Below are 22,115 nucleotides of genomic sequence, written 5' to 3'. Positions count from 1 at the left end.
TTGTTCTTAAGTGTTTAATATTTTGATTTTTTTTTTTATTTTGATCTTTATTTCAATAACGAAATGCAAACTATAAACATGAAGTTAATATACACACGCCGTAGCCATAACGTTATTTATAAACAAGATCTTGAACTATGCTAATTCAATTCCTACAAAAGTCATGTAGGAGTACAGTATATTTGAATAACCTCATGAATAAATGTTCATAATTATCCTTCAGTCAGTAATTCTTTAAAACTACATCTAACTGCCTATTCAGAGACTTAAGAAACCTGATTAACTTCGTACGAAATCATAAAGGATCGTTCATAACAGACTGAGCAGCGGGAAGCCACCTTAATTAGGAGTCATGCCACGCTTGCCCTTTCTATAAGCCCTAAGGAACACTACGGAACCCTTCCCGTAATTGGCATGATAAGAATTCAGGGGTGTGTGGGAAAAGAGAGCTCAGCAGCATTTGCTGCCGACGTGGTATCGGAATTGGCTGATAAGATTGGTAATAAGTTTGGTAGAGTTCCAAATATGGGGTTTCTATTTTCAATTTGAGACTATTTAATCCATCTCGGACAGCTATTATGAGGTAAAAATCTAAGGCTGATGATATTTATAGTAATTTTAAAACGTTTTTTTACGATCTTGCTATTACTACTGAGTATATATATCTTGATATAATAAGCAGTAATTTACATAAAAATATCCAGAAGCTAACATAATGTTCTTAACAAAACAATAAATTAACAATAATATCGAATTTATAATACAAAGTACAATCCTTTAACAAACCATTTCTCTTGAGAAAAAAACCAGCAGTTTCGCCAATTTAACAAGGAAAACATAACAAAATAACAACATGTGCACAGTGGGCAACATCATAGGGTAGCCGGCCAAATTTATTTTCCTATAAGATCTCTTGAAGTGGCGTCAAGCAGGCTCCCCGGCAGGGGTGCCAATTACTGAGAAATAATGTTTTATTTTGATTTTTATTTAGGGGCGGTCGTGGGACAGCCCTGAAAGGCACACCCTATATTAAAATAAGTCTAGTTTCTTTGATCGACATTCTTTGTTTTATTGTTTGGAATTGACTTTTGACGTCATTTGTTCTCACACATTTTAAGCAATTATTATTGTGATAGACAAAACTTTTGTTATGAAAAATGGGTGCTTTATTATAAAGTGCTATTATTTTTAAATTTAAAAGAAATAGACGAAGAATTTTTTTTTATTTGGAGACGTAGAAACTAATATTTAAACTGAAAAACATGAAATCACATTTCTGTCACTAAAGCTGTTAGATCTGGTAAAGTTCTTTACAATCCTGGAACTAGACGCGAAATGGGGTCAATGACATCACAATAGTGACATCACCGTGGACAGTTACAACATTGTAACTCGTATTAAAACAACCTTCAACGTTAGGTTTCCTGGCGGAAAGAAGACTTATTTACAGCAGGGGAATAAAAAGGACTTATGAAACAAATACCTACTTATCACGCGTCCAAATCAAGATTTATTAACTCCATTACAAAAACACTCGCGGAGTTTCAATAAGCACTCGATCTAGTTGCTCGAGGGCCGAAATCCTCCGTGATCTCCAGATAAAATCGCAATCAAACAATAAAACCGAAATTAGAGTCGGCACCCCATAGTGTCGCGGCACCCGATGTCGATTCCCACCTAGTCCCGCAGTGCGCGTCTTCCATTCAAACAAAAACAATACACTATGGGAATGTAAACGTGAACTATTGTATTGATTAATTCATTGAAATATTCGTTAATTTTGTCCACGGCGTGTATTGTGCGGCGCATTGTGCGGTTCCTTGGGCGGCGCTATGGGAATTCCTTCAATTTGTGCGCGTGTCACAAGAATTTGACCCCTGCGTTGAGATGCTTAGGCATAATCGATCCTTTGACTTTTGTTGAACGTTCGTGTTAAATTCGTCTGTGTGTAATTGTACACGACTCTATTTGTTATAGGTGCTGTGTTTGACTTTAAGAAATATTAAGTTTTATTGTGTGAATTCAGAATACGCGATATACAAATGAATTTGGAGAATAATTGCATTACGTGTATTTTGAAGAATTACGAATTAATAGTGAAAATAAACTTTTGAAAATACATTTATAGCTTTGATGTCCTCATATATTTTTAATATTAATAATATAATTTATTCAAGCATCCACGAAGCTTTGAGTGCCCATAAAATTAAATGAATTTTGGACTTAAACGATTTACTGAACAAATTGGTAATTTTAACAGACCCACCATATTTCACTTACGTTTTCACTATAAGCTTTACTAAATAAAATTAATTAAAGCCATTCAGGTCCATAAAAAGAGGACTTATTTTCCGAAGGTTGAAAGAAAATTTCTTTGGGTCACACCTATACTGCCTAGCCTGTCAAAATGTTTGATAGATTACAGATTAACGATAGTTGCCTTTAGGCAAAGGACCTCATTTATTAAGTCATTCAAAAAAATATTATAAAAATAGAGATATTTTATGAATTTGACACGCCTGTGAGGTTAGTTATGTGTTCGCTACTAAAAACTTATAATATTCTATATATTTTTTATTTATGGTATTCTAATTGCCGCAAAACGTATTTGCGTCAATTCTTCTAAATGAAAAAAAAATAAACATTGTTAATTTTATTTTTTTAACATTATATGGTATCCTTCCGATTTATCTACTTTCTATATAGTAAAATAAATAAATACAGCATACAAAAGATATTCAAAGCAACAGACCTGCCTAGTATCTTGGAGACGCATCCGTTGGAGACCTGCAGGATGCGGCTGATGTCACAGGGCCGCGCGCCCGAGTGTGCCAACTCCACGATCTTCTGCCGCGTGGAGTCCGGCAGCGGTCGCCCGTTGACGTAGACCCCTCCGAGCTGATTGATGCCGCTGTGGCCGGCTGAGGAGCACCCGAAGAGTGCCCCGCCGCCCATCGCTGCGCTGTGCATGAGTTCATCTGGAACGAAGGCTATGGATGAATCGTTATATCAGCTCTATTTCGTCCCATTGTTGGGCTCAGGTTGTGAATTAGGTCTCTCCAAAGCCTAAGTCGAGAATTATGGATATCTCGGGTTATGGATTTCTTTACCTTTTATACCTACTTTCCTACAAAGACTAATAATATATAATACGCATAACAATTACATAACAACGATTTATTATATATCATATCATGATATAAAGAACATCAGCTCTGACATAGCTACGGTAGTAACGTAAATTTTATTCCATCAAATACTTAACCTTAAGTGATTGTGATGCACAAAAGCTTTAAATTATTTTTTGTAACCCACGTTATAACTCTGTGTAAGATGGGAAATCGCAATCACTTTGATAAAGGTTTTTAAAATATATTTTTTTATCATCCGCAAATTCGACCTCAAGTATCCAACTACACATGAATAGATATAACTATACCATCTTCATAGCAATCTTTTAAAATCCGATCTGTGCGAAAAGTAAAAAAGTAACCCTTTAAAAAAATAATCCTCTTTGCCAAAAAACTGCTTACAAAAAAGGGTTTGCGGTGCACTATAGACCACAAATTTTTATCTAATCTTTAAAGATACGGACATATTCGGCTTTTGTTGTTGAATATCCACCGTTAAGTCATACTTTTGTCGATTTTTAGATTATGAAGGAAACTGTCACAGGTAAGCTTTAGGGTTAAGGGATAATTTTGCAGTGTTTGAAGAACTGCGACTCTGATTAATAGAATGAAACATACAGGTATGTATTTAATTATTATAATATTTGTCATGCAAACAATTTTTTTTCTCAATATTAGCACACATATATCGATCATATAATCCAACCACGTTTCATACAAGAAGAGAAACATTTTTATAAGTATGTGTTTTAATACATTGTACATGTATATTGAAATTGAAACAAACTTAACCCTTAAAATAACACATCAGTTTATATGAAATCTAATTAAATGAAGATTAATTCACATATCGATATTACAACTTATTCAGTTACTAGCTGAGCCGACAGACGTTGTCCTAATTATGAATTTGCAGCGCGCATTCTGTCAATCGCTGACTGTTATTTCAAACAATTGACAGTTATATAAAATTAATATTTTCGTTAAGTTTTCTTAAATTTTCTAATTTCCCGCGCAATTTTTTGATTTTTTTCATTCATAACAACCTTCTCCTGACAATAACAAACACAACAAAAAAATAGTGAAATCGGTTCAGCCGTTCACGCGTGATGGCGTGACCAAGGGAAATAGGGATTCATTTATATATTATATATAAATGTATGGACTTCAATGATTGCGTCAAGCTAACGATTCGCGTCAGTGGCTTTTGCGTCCGTCACTGAAAGCGCGGTGACGCGGGCTTTGGCGACGCCGGCCGACAATGCGGGGGTTTTTATCTAGCCTATGTTGCCATAGGCGATTGTATTGAAGGTAAAATTCATGAAAAAAAGACAATTAGATATATTTTTTATTTTATTAAAAAAAATAAACATTTTTGTTATACTTTTTTACAGTTGACACGAAGCCGGTCAAAATAGGAATAAGGTTTACTTATAAAAAAAGATGTGCTGAGCTAAATGCCAACCTTCACTAGTTGAAAAGCACTACAAGAAGATAAAAAAAAAATATAGTTAATAAATTTTCTTCAAGTATATATTAATATTATTTTTAAAACCAGTGGGGTCTATATAAGCCGATTCCTACCGGCTTCCCTTTACATCGATTTTATGTAGAATCTTATTCTCATTAGAACGATTTGCTGACGGCATTCATGCACGAAGAACATCAGCTCTGACATAGCTACGGTAGTAACGTAAATTTTATTCCATCAAATACTTAACCTTAAATGATTGTGATGCACAAAAGCTTTAAATTATTTTTTGTACCTATATAATGTGTCTGATTCCGTTTAGGAAAATTTGACCATTCGCCACTGCTTAAAACACGAAAGAATATGAATGAATATATAACAACGATTTTTTGTTGTATTTTTTCCTTATACTAAATTTTTTAACATTTCCATATTAAACCTTTCGCATTACAGATGGTCGTAACACGGTTGTGTTCACCCAATTATAACTATTCCTGTTATTTACAAGCCAGTAGCTCTGAATGAGAGTGCATTAGATCGAACGCTGGCAGATAATTCCCTTCTGCCCCTTTGCAAACACGCCTCGTGGTAAAAAGTGAACAATTGGATGCAATTTGCGGACGAGTTAGGGCCGGCCCTTGATTAAGCCCTAAAGGGGACCTTTGTTTTGGACCTCAGGGCCGTTTTTTGTGGTACAATTTTGGCAGTTCGATCGCGGAATACGAATGTATTCTTTTGTCTTTATGTCACCAACTATTATGGCCGTAATTTTGGTCTGTTTGATGTATAATAGAAATTGTAGTTTTGGTTTTATGTGTGTATTTCTAATATACTATGTCTGTGCGGAACATTCTGCGGAAATTGTATAAAAATATGGTACATTCATCTAAATTCATATATATATTTATGCAAAACGTATTTAATATAATTAAAAATTGAACACATAAACTTTTAAGGAAATGTAAACATGATCATAATGATGTCTTCCTAGCGGATTTCGGCCACATGGACTATAAACACTGGAAAGGTATATTTAACTCAAAATAAGACTAAATATCCCCTAGTCATTCTTCTGCCCTTTGATGCATTATTATATGAACAAAGTATATACACAAACACAACATAAATCAATTTCCGTTTCACAATATCACTCCTCAAACATTAGTTTTTAAATTTGGAATAACAAATGCCACTACATGGCGCGATTAATTTGCAGTTCAGTTAAGAGCCCTGGAGGGCTGTGGTCTCAGGTTGGCAGTCATTAATCACACCTCTTGGCCGGTACTGCGTCGGCTAACAAGCAGACGGCTGTTAAAAGAACAATGGACAATGCTCGGTACACCCTCACACTCCGCGGAATATACCGTCCAAGTGAGAAGAGATTGGTGTTTAACTCGTGAGGATGGGTGACGAGAGGTTTTGTAGTTATTACTATGTGCGTTTTTGGAAAATTGATAAGAGTTTTGGAAATTCTTAAATGCTCTAATGTAATTGAAATGTTGGATGAAGTTTTTGATAACCAACATATACAAAGCAGACTCTTTTAAAAAACGTTGAATCTTGTACCTATTTACAAAGAGTGTATTCATTTCTGAATACGTAGGTATAATGTCCAAAAAGAAATTTATGTCATTTTGACTTAGTAATGAAAGAAATATGAATTTGTCCCAATTCCATCGAAACTAATAACACAACACCATAATAAATACCTAACTAAATATGTTAGTCAGTCCGCTCCTTCCACCGCTCTCTCTACCGCCTATAACTCGCACCGCAGCCACCTACTGTCGGCGCAAGTACGCGTGTCGCGTGCGAGGGAGTGTTTTAATTTCAGAGGTGCAATTTATTCGAGCGATTTATTTTTAATCCCCGTTTTTATGGCCACCACGCTATAAATTCCATTTATAGTTGTGTTTATTTATTTTATAGTTTTACATTTATTGCTGTGGCGCTTACATTGCATTTTTCATATACTATAGTTGGTAGGATATCTTATCCAGTAAAGGTAGGTAGACAAAATATTATGAATATGTACGTTTTTGAAAATATTTCATAATATGATCACTAGTAGAGCTTATGGTGGCATAAATGGCACACGATTTTCTTTTAGTGAATGCAATTTTAGAGTAAATGAATTAGAAAAAAATATATATCTCCATTTTATGTGTCCGATATTATGATAGTCCGACACCTAAACACATTTTAGGATAGAAAGAAACCTATTGTATTCTACATGTCTACTGCCTATGTTTTATTCCATAACTAGCGACCCGCCCCGGCTTCGCACGGGTGCAGTGCTGATACTAAATACACTACAGAAAAACTGTGAACGTTGTACATAAAAACATAGCGGCCCGCTCTGGCTTCGCACGGGTATAACATAACAAAATAACAGCATTTCTCCACTATTTAATGGATGTTATTATACATATAAACCTTCCTCTTGAATCACTCTATCTATTAAAAAAAAGCCGCATCAAAATCCGTTGCATAGTTTTAAAGATTTAAGCACACATAGGGACATAGGGACAGAGAAAGCGACTTTGTTTTATACTATATAGTGATGATACGTATATTGTGAGTAGTCTGGGTTCAATTATTTTCGACAAAATACGGGCAGAACGACTCGCTAGACGGATTTTTAGAAACTATGTTTTCGAAATTTATAATACATATCGAAAAAATTGACCATATTTCTCAATACGTTATATTTTCATTGTTAAATTTTGCTATAATGTAGATATTGTTTCATTAATTTCACAATGAAAATTCCACTGAAATTGTTAATTCCTTGCGTATCCTCCTACAGTCCATATTATATTACTTTATAACCAGCAATATTTGATAGACAATTGATCAACAAGCATATTAGTAGATCTAAACTTACATAAATAACTAAAATTATTTTTTAAAGTAATTATTTAATTCTTTGCATATTCCCGCCTTTATATATACCTCTGATTTTAATAATAATTATGTGTGTATTTTTTATGAATTATCGCTTGCTTTAACGGTAAAGAAAAAGATCGTGAGGAAACTCGCATATCTGAGAAGTTCTCTATAGGAATTTCGAAGGTGAGTGAAGTCTACCAATCCGCACTAGGCCAGCGTGGTGGACTAAGGCCTAATCCCTCTCAGTAGTAGAGGAGGCCCGTGCTCAGCAGTGGGCAAGTATATAATACAGGGCTGATATATTCCCGCCCGTAACATATGCACCGTATAATGTATGTCACAAATGCTTAAGGCCATTTGCTCGTGAGACCAAACAACACTCGCTGCTTAAATAATTTAATATATTTTCAAAGTAAATACGCCATTGAGATCGGCTTTGATTTATTTCGTTTTAAAATAAATCGTGTTTACTTTGATTTAAAGTTACAATTCGTATTAGCAAAAGCTTTAACAGTATTTTCAGTAACTCCAAATCAGTGTAAAGAAATTGATGTGTTTTATAATTTAATACAAGTATAAATAATACAAGTTTAGGCTAAAGTCCGCTTAAAATCAGTCTAGTGTTTGTATTATATAAGCATAATATAGTGTAATATTATTGTTTACATAGTCTGGAAACTTTATTAAAACATAGGTACATAATGTATGTTAATTATTTGTATTTTAATTAATATAATTTATATATTAATAAAAGTTTGTGTAATTGTATAATTGACATGAATTTATAAATTAAACATTATAAATCCATATACAGTGTAAAAAGTTTATTAATTCCTCAAGAGAAAAAAGTTTTAAAATAAGAATCTGATAACACTAATTAATAACACTAATGGGATTAGTGAACAGTTATCGTCCGTTAACCGAGTTCATTTTGAATTTCGAATGTCACATTAATAGAAAGTAAGGGCGCATACACATTGTACATTACATAGATAGTCGCATGTACATAGGGGTCGTCCACACCTGGCCCCCCACCCGAGCTTCTTATTATTATTTTATATCTGTTTCTGAATTAATCCATAGGGGAGATTAATTGTATGGTAAACGCCATTTTGGATGCGCTAATTCAAGTTTCGAATGTGTCATGGCGGGTCTGTTCGTGAAGGATTTAAAAATCTAATTACAAAACGAGTTATGTTTTTATTGATTCCAGTTTATTGAAAGGTTATTTAAAGTGTTTGAAATGTCAAGCTAGCTGTAAATTCGGGTTTTAGCGCAACTATCGAGCTACATTGGAACTCGACACTTGGAAGATTTCACACCAACATAACATACATCATTACACCATTATATTGTAGTAACTACTGGTTGTTACGAGATAATGTTTTCATGAGAAAATTATTCCTTTTTAATATACTTGATATATTTTCCGACTATTTAATTATTTCCATAAAAAAAAACAGTAACATGTCGTTTAGAAAGTACGATTATAATAATAAAAAGTTTTAATGACCAGAACTATTTTCTACGCGACTAAAAATCGCTTGGCAAAGATATTTTATAAAAATCTATGGCGTGTCATAAATTGCACATTTTTTAGATCATCCAAAATGTTAAAAATGGTGCAGCACACAATACAATTTGTCTCGTATCCATAATTTATTTGCGCCATCGGCCACGCCTATAAACAAAAAATCATTTACTTTTTTCTCAGCTCTTCTATGCTCTACACAATTCAAAGAAATCATTCCATACAGACATTTTTTATGCAATCTTACGTGTGGGTCACGTGGTAGTGCTCATCACTACAAAGTATAAAACAAAGTCGCTTTCTCTGTCCCTATGTGTGCTTAAATCTTTAAAACTACGCAACGGATTTTGATGCGGTTTTTTTAATAGATAGAGTGATTCAAGAGGAAGGTTTATATGTATAATAACATCCATGAAATAGTGATCTTATAATTCGTAAAGATCGTGGATGTTCTGGTGACCTATAAGAATAATTCTGGACTTTATGTAAAGATGTTGCAAATGTTAAGCTTTGAAATATTTTATACATAAATCATACCAATATGATTTTATAGGTTTATTTTTAACGCCATCTACGTTCAAAATTTCTTAAATACAATTATAAATTGAAATAAATAATAGTTTCATATATATAGTGCCTTGAATAATGTCATTCGAGAGTTCATAATTTTCTATATAATCTTAAAAAGTCACCGATTAGAGTAACTATTATAAATGTAAATTTGTGCTATAATATACAACGAGTACATGAATACATAAATTAAATAAAGCCTTTGTATTAAATGGTACGACAAAATATACATATAGCTAAATTTGCAAACTGTGAATCAAAAGAAGAGAGCGGGAATAAACAATTGCAGGTTACCAACTGTACATGGTCTTAAAAAATAAATAAACATTGTAATCTTTTTAAGGGAGGATTAAATAACCCATAGTTCATAAGATAAAGAACTGCACAATAAGTACAGAGCATTAAAGATCTGTTAAGTAGCTTATTAAAAAATGTACGTTTTTAAAGCTTTGAGCACTTTGTACTGCAAGTAACGGTGTCTTTTTTATTTCGGTAGATGTGCCATTTAAACTATGTGCGCATTACTAATTATCTTTTTAAAATATTTGATTAATACAAACACCCGCCATTTTGAATTAATAATTCCAAACTTAAAAACGTCATACGAGGAATCGTGCAAATTTCAAATTTAGAATTCGAAACGTTCCAAAATCCAGACAAGCAACCCGTACTGAGCACTCAATCATTAAAATTCCAACAGTGTAACAAAGAAAACGCTGTTTATCCCACTCTGACAACTGTTTTTCCGGTCTATTTGTCTTTATCTGACGGTTAATGTGACACAATTGTCGCATGCTCCGTTTGGTTGGCTTGGCTATGGCGGTACGTAATTATATTTCTGTTATGCTTAGAGCCAAGTCGCCAGTTTTAATGGTTTTATGTGCATTGTGCGAACGTGTTTGGTTTTTTAGAGAATTTAGTTCATTTCCTGAAGATTGTGAATAAGAACATACTAAGTATTTTATGTTAATATTGAATAAGATATCAGCTAATAAATAGATACATCATATTTAGCAACAACATTTGAAATATTAATAAATTATTACACTATTATTTTTCTAGTTGACAAAATTGTAACACGAGTAAATATTTTTTTCGACGGTGCTTATTTACTGCATGGTTTCAACCTCATGCCATGATACGTGAATTTATCGTTAGCAGGAACCACAAAGAACCATCATACGTCATCCAAACCCGAAACAAATATTTACAGGTGACACACATTGGCTTCATGCGAGCATCGAGCCCGCGGCTATTCCATTCTAGCCGCCACATGACTCTACCTCGAAGCTACATTAGAATCGAAGGTATCATAAATCGCTTTCTATTAAAAGGTTCTATGTATCATTTTTAATGAATGAATGATGAATGAATGAAACATGAATGAACTATGTTCTATGTTTCTTCGGTAAACATTTACAATAAACCCGAAAGATAAATAAAGGGGGAACCATGAATGATTGTCATAAAATTGTTACCAACATGAAAATTTTAAACCAAATTTTCCAACATAAGTTAATTAACTATGTTAATTGTACTAATAGTGATCTAATAATAGTGAGCTAGCGAAATAAAACGAGCAAGCCGCTCGCTAAAAGGTGAGCGTTACCACCGCCCCTAAGAAGTAGCAACACTTATCTAGCTTTGGATTAATAAGCACTACCCAAAGTCATCCCCATGGACGATAAGTAACATTGGCAACAATTTTCTTAAACCACAATATAACAGTGCTTGTATATTACTGCGTGGCGACAAAGACATTTACAAAACGTTTGCAGCCCGTATTTTTTAAATAAAACCGTTCAATTGTATACTTAAATGTCAAATTAGTCGCGGTATACACGAGAGTATTTGTCCAAAGGTCAGTCTAACGACTTACAAACTCGCCAAATTGGCCGCTTTGTATAACTACGTATACAATTAATTCTTCTTTCTAACTTCAGTAAGAGATTTCTATACCATACTGTTTCATGAGTAGGTATTTCTATACTATACTTTTTTATGTTAAGTTTTTAAATTAGCTTACGTATTTTTCTTCATATTTTCATGATAAATAAAACTGTTTGTACATCAAAATGCCACGCCGTAAATTGTAGTCTTAGATAAGTAGATAGATAAAATATTCTGGGTGCAATTAATTCGCAGTATAACTTAGAATATATGTAGACTACATACAACTACACACTCATTTGTGAAATATTGTACCCGGTATCAGGCCCAGCTTAGCAAAGCGCTGGTAATTCTGCTGGTACCAGTAATAGAAAACCAATCCAATAATTAGAGCCTGCCTGTGTGGTGAGTGGAATTTCCTGGTGTTCAAACATACCTTTCCGTTTGTAAGTAACAAAATAAATATATTGTTATGTTAAAAGCTTAAACTATATTGTTAAGCTTATGATATTTGGGTTTTTATGCTCGGTATCAGCCCGGAGTCTGGAATTTGTGCCCGATATGGCGATAGGCTCGCCCCCTATCACATCATGGGACGGAACATACTTGGCGAAAAGTGGGTGCCCTAGTTGCGCCTCTGCATACCCCTTCGGGGATAAAATGCGTGATGTTATGTATGTAAAAGCTTAAAGTACCAGATTTTACCAATTATAAGTTAAGTTGTAAACAATACCTATTACCTACCCGTAAAGTACTAATTTTATGTTTATAGAGTGTATAAAAACTCCTTCATTTTTAGTAGACGGCATGTACTTCCAAATATATAAAGGGGACGGCAAACCATCCGAGCAAGTGAAGAAAGTCCAGCGGTGTGCGCTCATTCCAACTTCGCCACTCACTGGAGCAAAGGCCACTGGTTACTAATGGTTCTCGATCGCATCTCGAATTAGATTTGGAATTATTTGAGTTGTTTGGTTACATTAAACAATGTAAGATCATGGGGTAGGTATCACAATGGTTTTTGTTATGTTTATCTACTTGCATTTTGTAGTTGATATTTTTATACGAGCTTTAGATTTTTACTATGATAGAGTACTTAAATGCATTTATAAAAGCATATCGGTTTAATTCTTGCATTTATTATAACATATAACTTACGCAACCATTTTAAATAGGTAAATTTAATTTTTAAATTTTACCTATAATTTTGCATCTATTTTAAATAGTTGTTTTTCAGTTATACCTAAAATTCCACGGTCTCAAAATAGTACTTAAATAATCTCAACAAATATGATTGAGAACACGAAATAAAATCGAATTTCTGACGAGAAGAAATAGTAGAGTCACGCAAAACCAAATCCCAAGATGTTCTGTTACGAAGCCGGCAAGTTGCGCGCAACTTGTAACTTGCACATTGGCAACATTTGTATAGATGTAAACAAGAGGAAGTTGCTTAGTGCTTGTTAGCACACTTGTTTGTTGTACCTACCACTAACTGTCATAATTTTGAATTTCGAATCCTTTTGTGCCAGTTATCCGATTTTAACACTTAACTAGAGATACCTTAAAAGTCTTTTTAGAAAAAATATATTTCAAATGATAAATTTGCTTGTTATCCTTTAAAATATATTTATAAGGGTAGTTTATTCATTATGTCTGAGTGGATAGTGTGTGTTCTCAAAAACTTGGCATTAAGGTTAATGCAGACGAAACGAGGTTCAGGGTCGCCTCGTGTACACCCGCGCAGGCTGTCAAGATGCTGCCGACAATGAACAAATGGAATGTCTATCGCTTCAGAACATATTTGGATTCTACTATGTTAATCTATATGATATGCCTTATCAAGTTTCAATTATAAGGACTGTGAATCAAGTTTTCAGATTCATTTTGTGTAATCATTGATTATATTATTACGATGCGCCTAGGAGATAATTTTAACATAAAATTCGTCGTGATTTTTTTATTATGAAATATCTGCGTGCGAAAGGAGTAATTGTTTAATGCCCTATTTCGAAGGACCAAATTAAGATGGTTATATTCACGTTTTTTTGACTATCCCGCTCTCGCACTAGCCACTGCAACTCTTATAAATCCGGATTGACAATGGAATATTATGACACCGAACAAACTTGGCAAGTCTTGGAGAGTACTTATCCAATACCAACCTAGGTCATATTGAATGGGGTTTATGGAAATATTAACTTTAACACGTACATGATAAAATACATACCTTTGTGAGGCATTTTCCAGAAGGCCTCTGCCGCCGTGGTGGGTTCCCGCGGCGGCGCGACCAGTCCGCCCACCAGCGTGGTGGCGGCGTGCGCGGGCGCCGGCGCCGGCCGCCCCCACCCCCCGTGAAGAGCCACCCCGCGGGATTGACACACTCGCACACCGCGAACTGTTACTAGATACGACTATGAAATAAGAGATCGTAGTAGGGCCTATGGCTATCACGATATTGAAGTTTTCACGAATTTTACTCCTTTTTTACTGATAATTCCTATCATATGTTGAAGTGGTTTTTTGATAACTGTTCCTAGTCCGACGAACCTGTAAAGAAAAGAGAATAGAGTTAAAATATAAAGTAGTAGCTTTCATAACTAAAAGGTAGTACATTTTTTATGTAATTTACACGTATTGAAAGCAAATGAGGCCCATTAATTGAATTTTAAACTGATGTTTATGTCTCATCATAATATAAGTATGTAAATATAAAAAGTAAAGAAAGGAATAGCGGTACATCCGCAATTTATTAATCACTGCATGCGCGTGCGCACCAAAAACAGTCATCCGTGACCCGTAAAGAAAGAAATTCACGTTTAAAGAAATTTATTGACCCCGATGCTGCATTAGACAATCGCATCATCAATTACAATCAGGCTCGTCATTATACTCCTTTGAAGTCGATATTTGTCTCTCTCCCACGTACACACCAGCACATAAGCGAGAAAGAGAAACAGCGATGCTAATTGGTAGATGATGGTGCCGAATTGTGCCAGTCGGTACGCCATCTATTGTTACATAGTAGAAATAGTTGTTGGATCGTGAGCGATAATGATCGATGGATGTAATGAAGTCAGATGTAGATAGGTTGAGTCGGTGCCACCCATTGCGATCGCAACCGTTCGGTAGTCGGTTCTATACGTCGGGCAGAGTGATTTGTTTCGCTTTTTTATACGATCAGGTCATTGTGATATGTTTTGTCGGTATAACGTCTTGTTTGGGATAACGGTAGTAGTATGTTTGGGTGTTTATAAGAGAACAGGGGAACATTTGTTTTTAATACTACAGTAGTTGGTTTAGTTATTCTGGTGCTTTGGAGTGCTCTATCGGGGCACTTTAATGTTTAAGTCCATACGCTGTACGCTCACATGTTTCACAACTTTTGAGAAATGCTACTCGTCATATAAATGTATAAGACGGCTAACTACAAAAGACACACTGTAATCTTTGCTCCTAAATAAAAGGGAATAAAATGAGTTCTGTAGCTGTTTTAATGATAACATATAAAATTTACTACTTGTAAAGTTGTACTTTTAAAACAAGACCTGAGTCTCAAACAGCCAGTGATTTATTTTGGCAATATTTATTGATCTCTTCTTTAATAAAATAATAAACTGCGAGCTATGGATATGGATATATAGATATGCTGCAAACGAAATAAGGCCCACTGACTTTACGTAATTTTTTCCAATCGAAAACTTATACCATATTCTTGTGGAATTTTCACTTATATTACTTCTTGGGATCATAAATCAATATTTAGCTATCGGAACAAGCTTGAAGCAAAATCATCACAAAAATCACAGGTACTCATACCAGCATTTGATCTTTTCAAGCCCCAATCGAATTTCACTTTGATATTCGCCCCACAGACACAATACTCGCGGAGCAAGGGTCGCCGAATTGAAATCTCACTTTGAGGCCTGAAGTGGTTTGACTAAAAAACTCAAGATGACTGTAATGGGGTATACCTGAGGCTTGAACTTATGACCCCTGTAGGGTAGACAGTAAGAGAAAATTAATAAAATCATTTTCTATAAGATTCCTGGCTAAAGTTTAGATCGATAAGGAAGCAATGGCAATGCGCAGTCATAGTCAACTTAGCAGTTTGATAAGTTAGTGCAACTAATTAAATTAACAGGATTCGCGCCATAATATCGCTTGTGTCGAGCACCAGAGTATTCATTTTAACATACATTCTTAACTGACCATGGTGATTATTAAAGCTGCAGTCTTTGAAAGGTCGGGAGATAATAATCATATAAAAAAACCGCGATATAATCCGGAAAATAGTTTTATTTTGATTTCTTATGTTTACGCGAATGTAAATTATACATTCGAAGTAATTAAATTGGTTTCAACTAGGTAATATTACGTATCATTGATAATTTTTGGACGGAATCAATTTGAGTCAGGATACCGACAGTATGACCCAAACCTTTGTCCTTTCTCTTCGACATTTAAATAACATCCAAACGTTGGTTATCTCAGATCGATTACGTCAACGATATCAGATTACTTGCAAAAATGTTTCCAATTACGATAATTAGCTTGTAGTCTATACTGTACTGTTATGCTCTTAATTTATGAATTATGGTTGATGTTTGCTTATTATTGTAACGAATCTTTTTGTAGGGGCATAGCAAATACCCCACTGATGGTGATGCACCTGATGGTAAGTGGAGTGGAGTCCAATAAAATGTCGACTGATGAGAGATGATTACTCCTCGACAGTCGACACAATTATGCCGGCCTGTTAGAACCAGATATAAACTGATCCCGGAACAAGACACATTTACGTGGGTTACTATGGCGGGTTTTAACACCTTGTGTATGGTGATCGTTATCCGGGCGGATATAAAATAAAACCTACCAATAGCAAAATATATCATTATGAGTAGGCAGTAATTTAGTTTAGGTGGTGAGGAGGTTGATGAAAGTTGCCGGTCTCGTTGCTTTACAATCTGCTCTTAACACTAACAAATATTAGTTGTGAGTGATTCTTAATTCAAATGCGAATTTACTGTTTCAATTTAATTTAATTACACATCCTTAAACGCTACAATAAATACAAAGAAAAAGACACTAAACCCCAGATACAATATCTATATTATGCAAAATCCTGATGTACATTATACCAAAACAAATACAATAACAAGGCAAAAATCTCATTTGCAACTTTTCAGACAACCGAGGGAGAACGTAAATGTTCGGGGAATGTAAAAAAAAAACACAGTTTTCGTTGTAAGTGGCCGTCTGAGCACGTCAAAGGCTCCGGTTGCATGCAAAGCACTCTAAACGGGGCTAAAGTCTGCAACCATTTTAAATTCTAGCTTGGAGATAATGTTAGCCTGTCGATGGCTTATCATTCCCTTTGGCGGTTAGTTTCAGATACGGTTCCGGAGTGCATTTACTTAGATCAAGATTAATTTGTTATTTTTTGGCGGTTTGGAAACGTCTAGAACCTACCTATAACCCTCATAGTTTTATGTTCTGAGCTATATTATATATAACCTAGATTCTTATGTTTGTGTTAGAGCGCAGAAAGTGAAGTACAGATGTAGTTGTATTCGTTATGCCGGCAACAAATATAGGTGTTAATGTTCTAAAAGTGTTATTTATGATGGTTCGAAAATGTTTCGTTACGTTATAAAGTAATAGTCACAGGGTTTTTGATCACCGAAGGGGTAGGCAGAGGCGAAACTAATGCACCCACTTTCCCCTGTGTGTATTCCGTCCATGATGTGATAGGGCACGAGCCTATCGCCATATCGAACACAACACTCCAGGCTGATACTGAGTACAAAAACTCAATATAAATAATAGTAAATCAAGAAAAACATTTATATTTATTTGAAGTAGCAAATTAAAATAAAAGTTCCATAAAAATTATTTAATGTTCATAACGGAATTTCGATACAAAATATCGAATGAATTATATCGTACAGTTTCAAACGTTTGATCGAAATAGTGCGGGGAAATACTTAATGACAGTAACACTAATATAGTTATTGGTTTTAACGGCGTATTCAAACTTGAGCCTTTAGTTCGATTTGCCGAAACAAACATAACATTCGAACAAAATATACCTTAATTTACTATGATCAGATTTTCCACCCGATTCGGTGTAAAATTTTAGACGAAAATTTGCGTAGCGAGGCTCTAATTGCGTGTTTATATAAACCAAGATGTTGGTTTAAACTGATGTTTCTTATTGTGAATTTATATTCTTTTTTAGTAAAGTAAAGGTGCTCGATTAAATTTTTTTTGTTTGAAAAGAGTTCCGGCAAAAGTAACTACCCGCTTTATTTTTATCTTAATCGCTGACAACGTTTCTTTTACTCTACGTGAGGACTTTTGCTATGACACATTTGCCCTTTAACGTATACATTTCTAAGTTTTAGTATTATTATATCCAGCAGTTAATAACATTTTAGTAATCGTTGTAAAAGTTTTATATTACATTTTTTTTATTATAGTTCCTAACTAATATATTCTCGTATTTGATATAGGTTTTAAACATACAGCCAATGTTCAGCCAACATAATAAATTCTAAATGACCTGTACATTAATTGTACCGTGTACTCTCAAGGCGTAAACACGGCTAAAGGATCGCGGGCCAGATTTTAATATTAAAATAAACGAAACTTCTGTGAACCTACAGACCATAAAACATATTCTATAAATAATACAATAAAAAAAAACAAACTAATGTACTGAAATAATTACTGGCACACAGTAAAGATGACAACATAAAAAAAAATGTCGCACTAGCAACTTGTAATTCCATTTTCAAACCCCTTTTCTTTCAAGGCAAAATCAATTCCTTTTTCAAAAACCCCGACCGTCGACAAGTTAATTTCACGTCACTAAGGGCATTACCATAGAGTTCTCAAGGATCGGATGTCTAGGTCCCGCTCGGCACACCTCATTAGTCTCGCTTTGATTCCGCCTAGTTACGGACGCAGGTGCTGCTAATGCCTCGCTTTACTTCAAATACATTTTGTAAACTCGTTTCTTTTTATTTATTTGAAGGTTTTTAATGTAATAGTTTGTGTTTTTTTAGTTTACAGATTTTAATTGCTGGTTTTTTTTTTTATTTAAGTAGTGGTTAATTTTTGACAAACTCTACAGACGAGATTGTGACACAACGTGTTAGAACAGCGCTCTCTTAAAATGAAAATAATACGGAAGACATATTCGTCCACAATATTTCATTACAATCAAGTTCATAAAGATGTAAACATATGTTTGACTCAGTATTTCACAGGAAGTTTGCAAGTATATCAAAAACAACTTCCTAAATCACACATCTTGAAAATTTGTCTGACTAAGTAAAATTAAAACGGCATATCAATTTGATTGCATTTTATGGAAGTTTTATCGAAATATATATTACATTTTACACTATAAAAAATATTTCACTCACAAAGTACTTACAAACTCAAAAACAAGTTTATGTTTGGACGTTTGGTTAGAAATAAATATAGAAACTGATAAACGGACCAGTGATAAATGATATCCTAAATTTACATATAGGCTACCTTGTATCCCAGAATCTACAAAGCAGGGCTAGAGGGGTAATCATCGCTCGTCAGTCGATATTCTATTGGAACCTACTCCACACCATATAAAAAACCACGCATAGCCTTTCAATCAAGCGAACACTTAGCAAATAAGAACCAAACCAAAAATCCATTCATATTTATTCTGAACATTTTCTATGACATCTATATCACAAAACACGGCACATCAAATGATATAAACGTTCAAAGCCCACGCACGTGTGTTCAACTAAGTCACAAAAATCACCGCACGCATGCAAGGACCCTTGAAAACGTAACTTGCAACGTCAAAGCAAAGCCTCTTCCTTTTGACTGAGTAGAAAAACCGGCGAGCTTTCAGCACATACATAATTAACAGAGCTTTTTACAAATGTTAGAGTTAGCTTTGATATTTGAAGTTTCATCGTGGTTTTATTTTGATACGTTGTCATTTTAGTTAATGGCATTGATGTTTGTTGTTTTTGAGACGAGCAAATAGCTCTGGTGATAGACTGAGTATAAAAAATACTATATTTCGCTATGTTAGGCTGCATATAAGTGGCAAACCTTAAAGTGTCTAGATATGTATCCAGTCTGTTTTTTAAGTCTATAAATGTTTCCAGACTAAATAAAAAATGCTATCACTAATTACTCGACCTGGGGTCGAACCAGATACCTCAACCTATCGTACTACATATGCAATCCTACACCATCCAGAGTGCATAGAAATCCAGAACTAAAATAATTTTGTAAAATCATACAGCAAAACATGTTGAAGATGAGGGTCTAACGAAGCAAATAATAAGTGTTTTGTTCTACAAATTTGTAACGGAACAAGTGTGCATTATCTACTGAACAGCTTAAAGGAGTCGGCTAGTTTATACGCTTTGGTACTGTCAGAACAGAAATAAATTACGATCTGTGAGTGCGTCCGATTGTACGGTCAGCACAAAGCGCCCGCCGATTTGTTACATTGATTTAAAACTGATGGGTAGCGATAGCAACGTTTGACAGATATTTTTTTGTATCTGTGTGAGATAAAATTGTGTTTTTGTAATAAAAGTTGTGTTGCGTTTTATGGCTTTTGATATTGTTATTGGATGTATGTTGTGGATATATAACAGTAACAGGTTTGATTACAAAATGTTTGGAGTCTATTAGAAATTATTAACGCTAAAATGAATTTCAATGCATAGTTATTGATTTATATTACACGATTCATTTGCAAATATTACGATCAATATTATCTTTAAATATCGTTTTTATGTCACACAAAATTAACACTTCTAACACTGTTTAGAAATATTACAAAATATTCAAAATGAACATAACGACAATTTGGTATATTAATAGTATTCAGTTGCAAAATAGTTTTACTTGTAAATCTCGCTTATAAGCACATAGGTATTAAAAGTCAATTGTTTCTCTAAAAAATATCTTTTACAGGACAATTTGAATTAAGGCATATTGATAGTACTTTATCATTTTATTCTATGATATTAGAATAAAATTAGGTATTGCTCGCTGCATCGCTCGCGTGAAAGAGGTTTCCGGGATAAAAGTCCCGCTATATATTTTCCAGAGATAAAAAGTAACCTTCACAGGATCTTAAACTATCTACATACGTCATTTCATAAAAATCCGTGCAAAAAATTTTGAGAAAATCGAAAACATAAAACAGACAAAAATGGTGGCTCTGTTTTATAATATGTATAGATGTGTTTTTGTTACATGAAGATACATGTCATTTTCAATAGGTATTTTTGAGATTCTTTCATTCCTCCACAACACACTTCAGGAAGACATGACCGATTGTGTTCTACAATGCTTATTCTAAATAAACAGACGCTCAGATTTATCTGCCGACGGTACGTGTGATTCGACAACCACACAACAGTAGGTTATGGCGGCGCATAGCTTGGCCACTATAAATCAATCTGCCACTATTGTGACGTCCGTAGCGTCTTCACCAGGCTACCAACTGTACTAACAACGTCTCTTCAGATAGTGTTAAAAATTAGTGCCGATATATCAAAACTATTTTGTTTCCAACTTGGTGAGTCAACGTTTTTAAGTCGGTTAGTTTACCTTAATATTTATGGAGTCATTTTGAATTAGTCTGACTGTACAAGACTTTTTTAATATTATGTTTACTTCGATATTTATATCGTTTAATAAAAGGTCAATCGTTTAGAATTATTTCATTCTTTCCTTAGGTTCTTTAATGTTATAGAAATTAGAATTACTCAGACTGGCATTTTTTTTGACAGCACACTAACCAGTAGGTCGTCATTTTATAAAAGTAAACATAACCGGAAGTATTTCTTTATGGTTTCTGTCGGGTCCCGTATGTTTGAATGATTACCGTGATGGCATCATCGCTTTGATCGAGCCGCGATCCCGTCGCCCGACTTTTACGGTCTTTAGATATTCACACAGTATTTTTTAACAATACCAAATTATGTTATTAATCATTAAAACTCTTTTTGTATTGATACAGTATTTTTAAAATAGTTATATCATATTTGTTATACTACGCATACCAGTTTGAAAAATTTAATATGTAGTTCAATATTTTAACGATACCCATGAACAGGAAACAAAATAACGATTTTTGAAAAATGTTGTAATTATAATTCTTCGATGACATATTCAGACTCTTTTATGTTTTGGAATGTTTGCTATTAACATTTATTTACAGAGTATATGTATTTCAGTTTATATTACAAGAGAGCACTATTTATATAAAAAAATATAAACACACGAATTTCGAACCTTATCATTGAAAGTCGGTTAAAATCCTCAGAGATATAGACTCTAAAGATATACTTTAGTAAATAACGGCCAATATCAGTACAAATGCTAATCCTGAGCAACAAATAATCAAATAATATATTTTTAATTATATTATTTTACATTACCAAATTCAAATACATTATACAGAAAATAATAAATCCCATTTTAACACACACATACATAATACACACGAGTCATTGAAAATTAAATTTATTATCCTCTAAAATTAAATGATGATTTTAAATATCGAATCCCCATCAGTACTCAAAGGGGCATGTAAAAAAAC

General features: G+C 34.0%; 1 protein-coding gene across 1 annotated transcript in view; it reads right to left on the bottom strand.

Moving 5' to 3' along the window:
• LOC115445327 (paired box protein Pax-6) overlaps window positions 1–22,115 on the bottom strand; it is a 69,324-nt gene that overhangs the window by 42,315 nt on the left and 4,894 nt on the right. The window contains exons 2-3 of the mRNA XM_037436330.1: window positions 13,716–14,035; window positions 2,753–2,978 (exon numbers count right to left, since the gene is read on the bottom strand). Of these exons, the coding sequence (XP_037292227.1) occupies window positions 2,753–2,978; window positions 13,716–13,728 (239 nt within the window). The 5' untranslated portion in view covers window positions 13,729–14,035. The remainder of the gene's footprint in view (window positions 1–2,752; window positions 2,979–13,715; window positions 14,036–22,115) is intronic.

Source organism: Manduca sexta, chromosome 7 (assembly GCF_014839805.1).
Source record: "Manduca sexta isolate Smith_Timp_Sample1 chromosome 7, JHU_Msex_v1.0, whole genome shotgun sequence".
NCBI lineage: Eukaryota > Metazoa > Arthropoda > Insecta > Lepidoptera > Sphingidae > Manduca > Manduca sexta.
The sequence above is the reverse complement of the archived record's forward strand: the minus strand, read 5'-3'. Positions and strand labels throughout refer to the sequence as shown.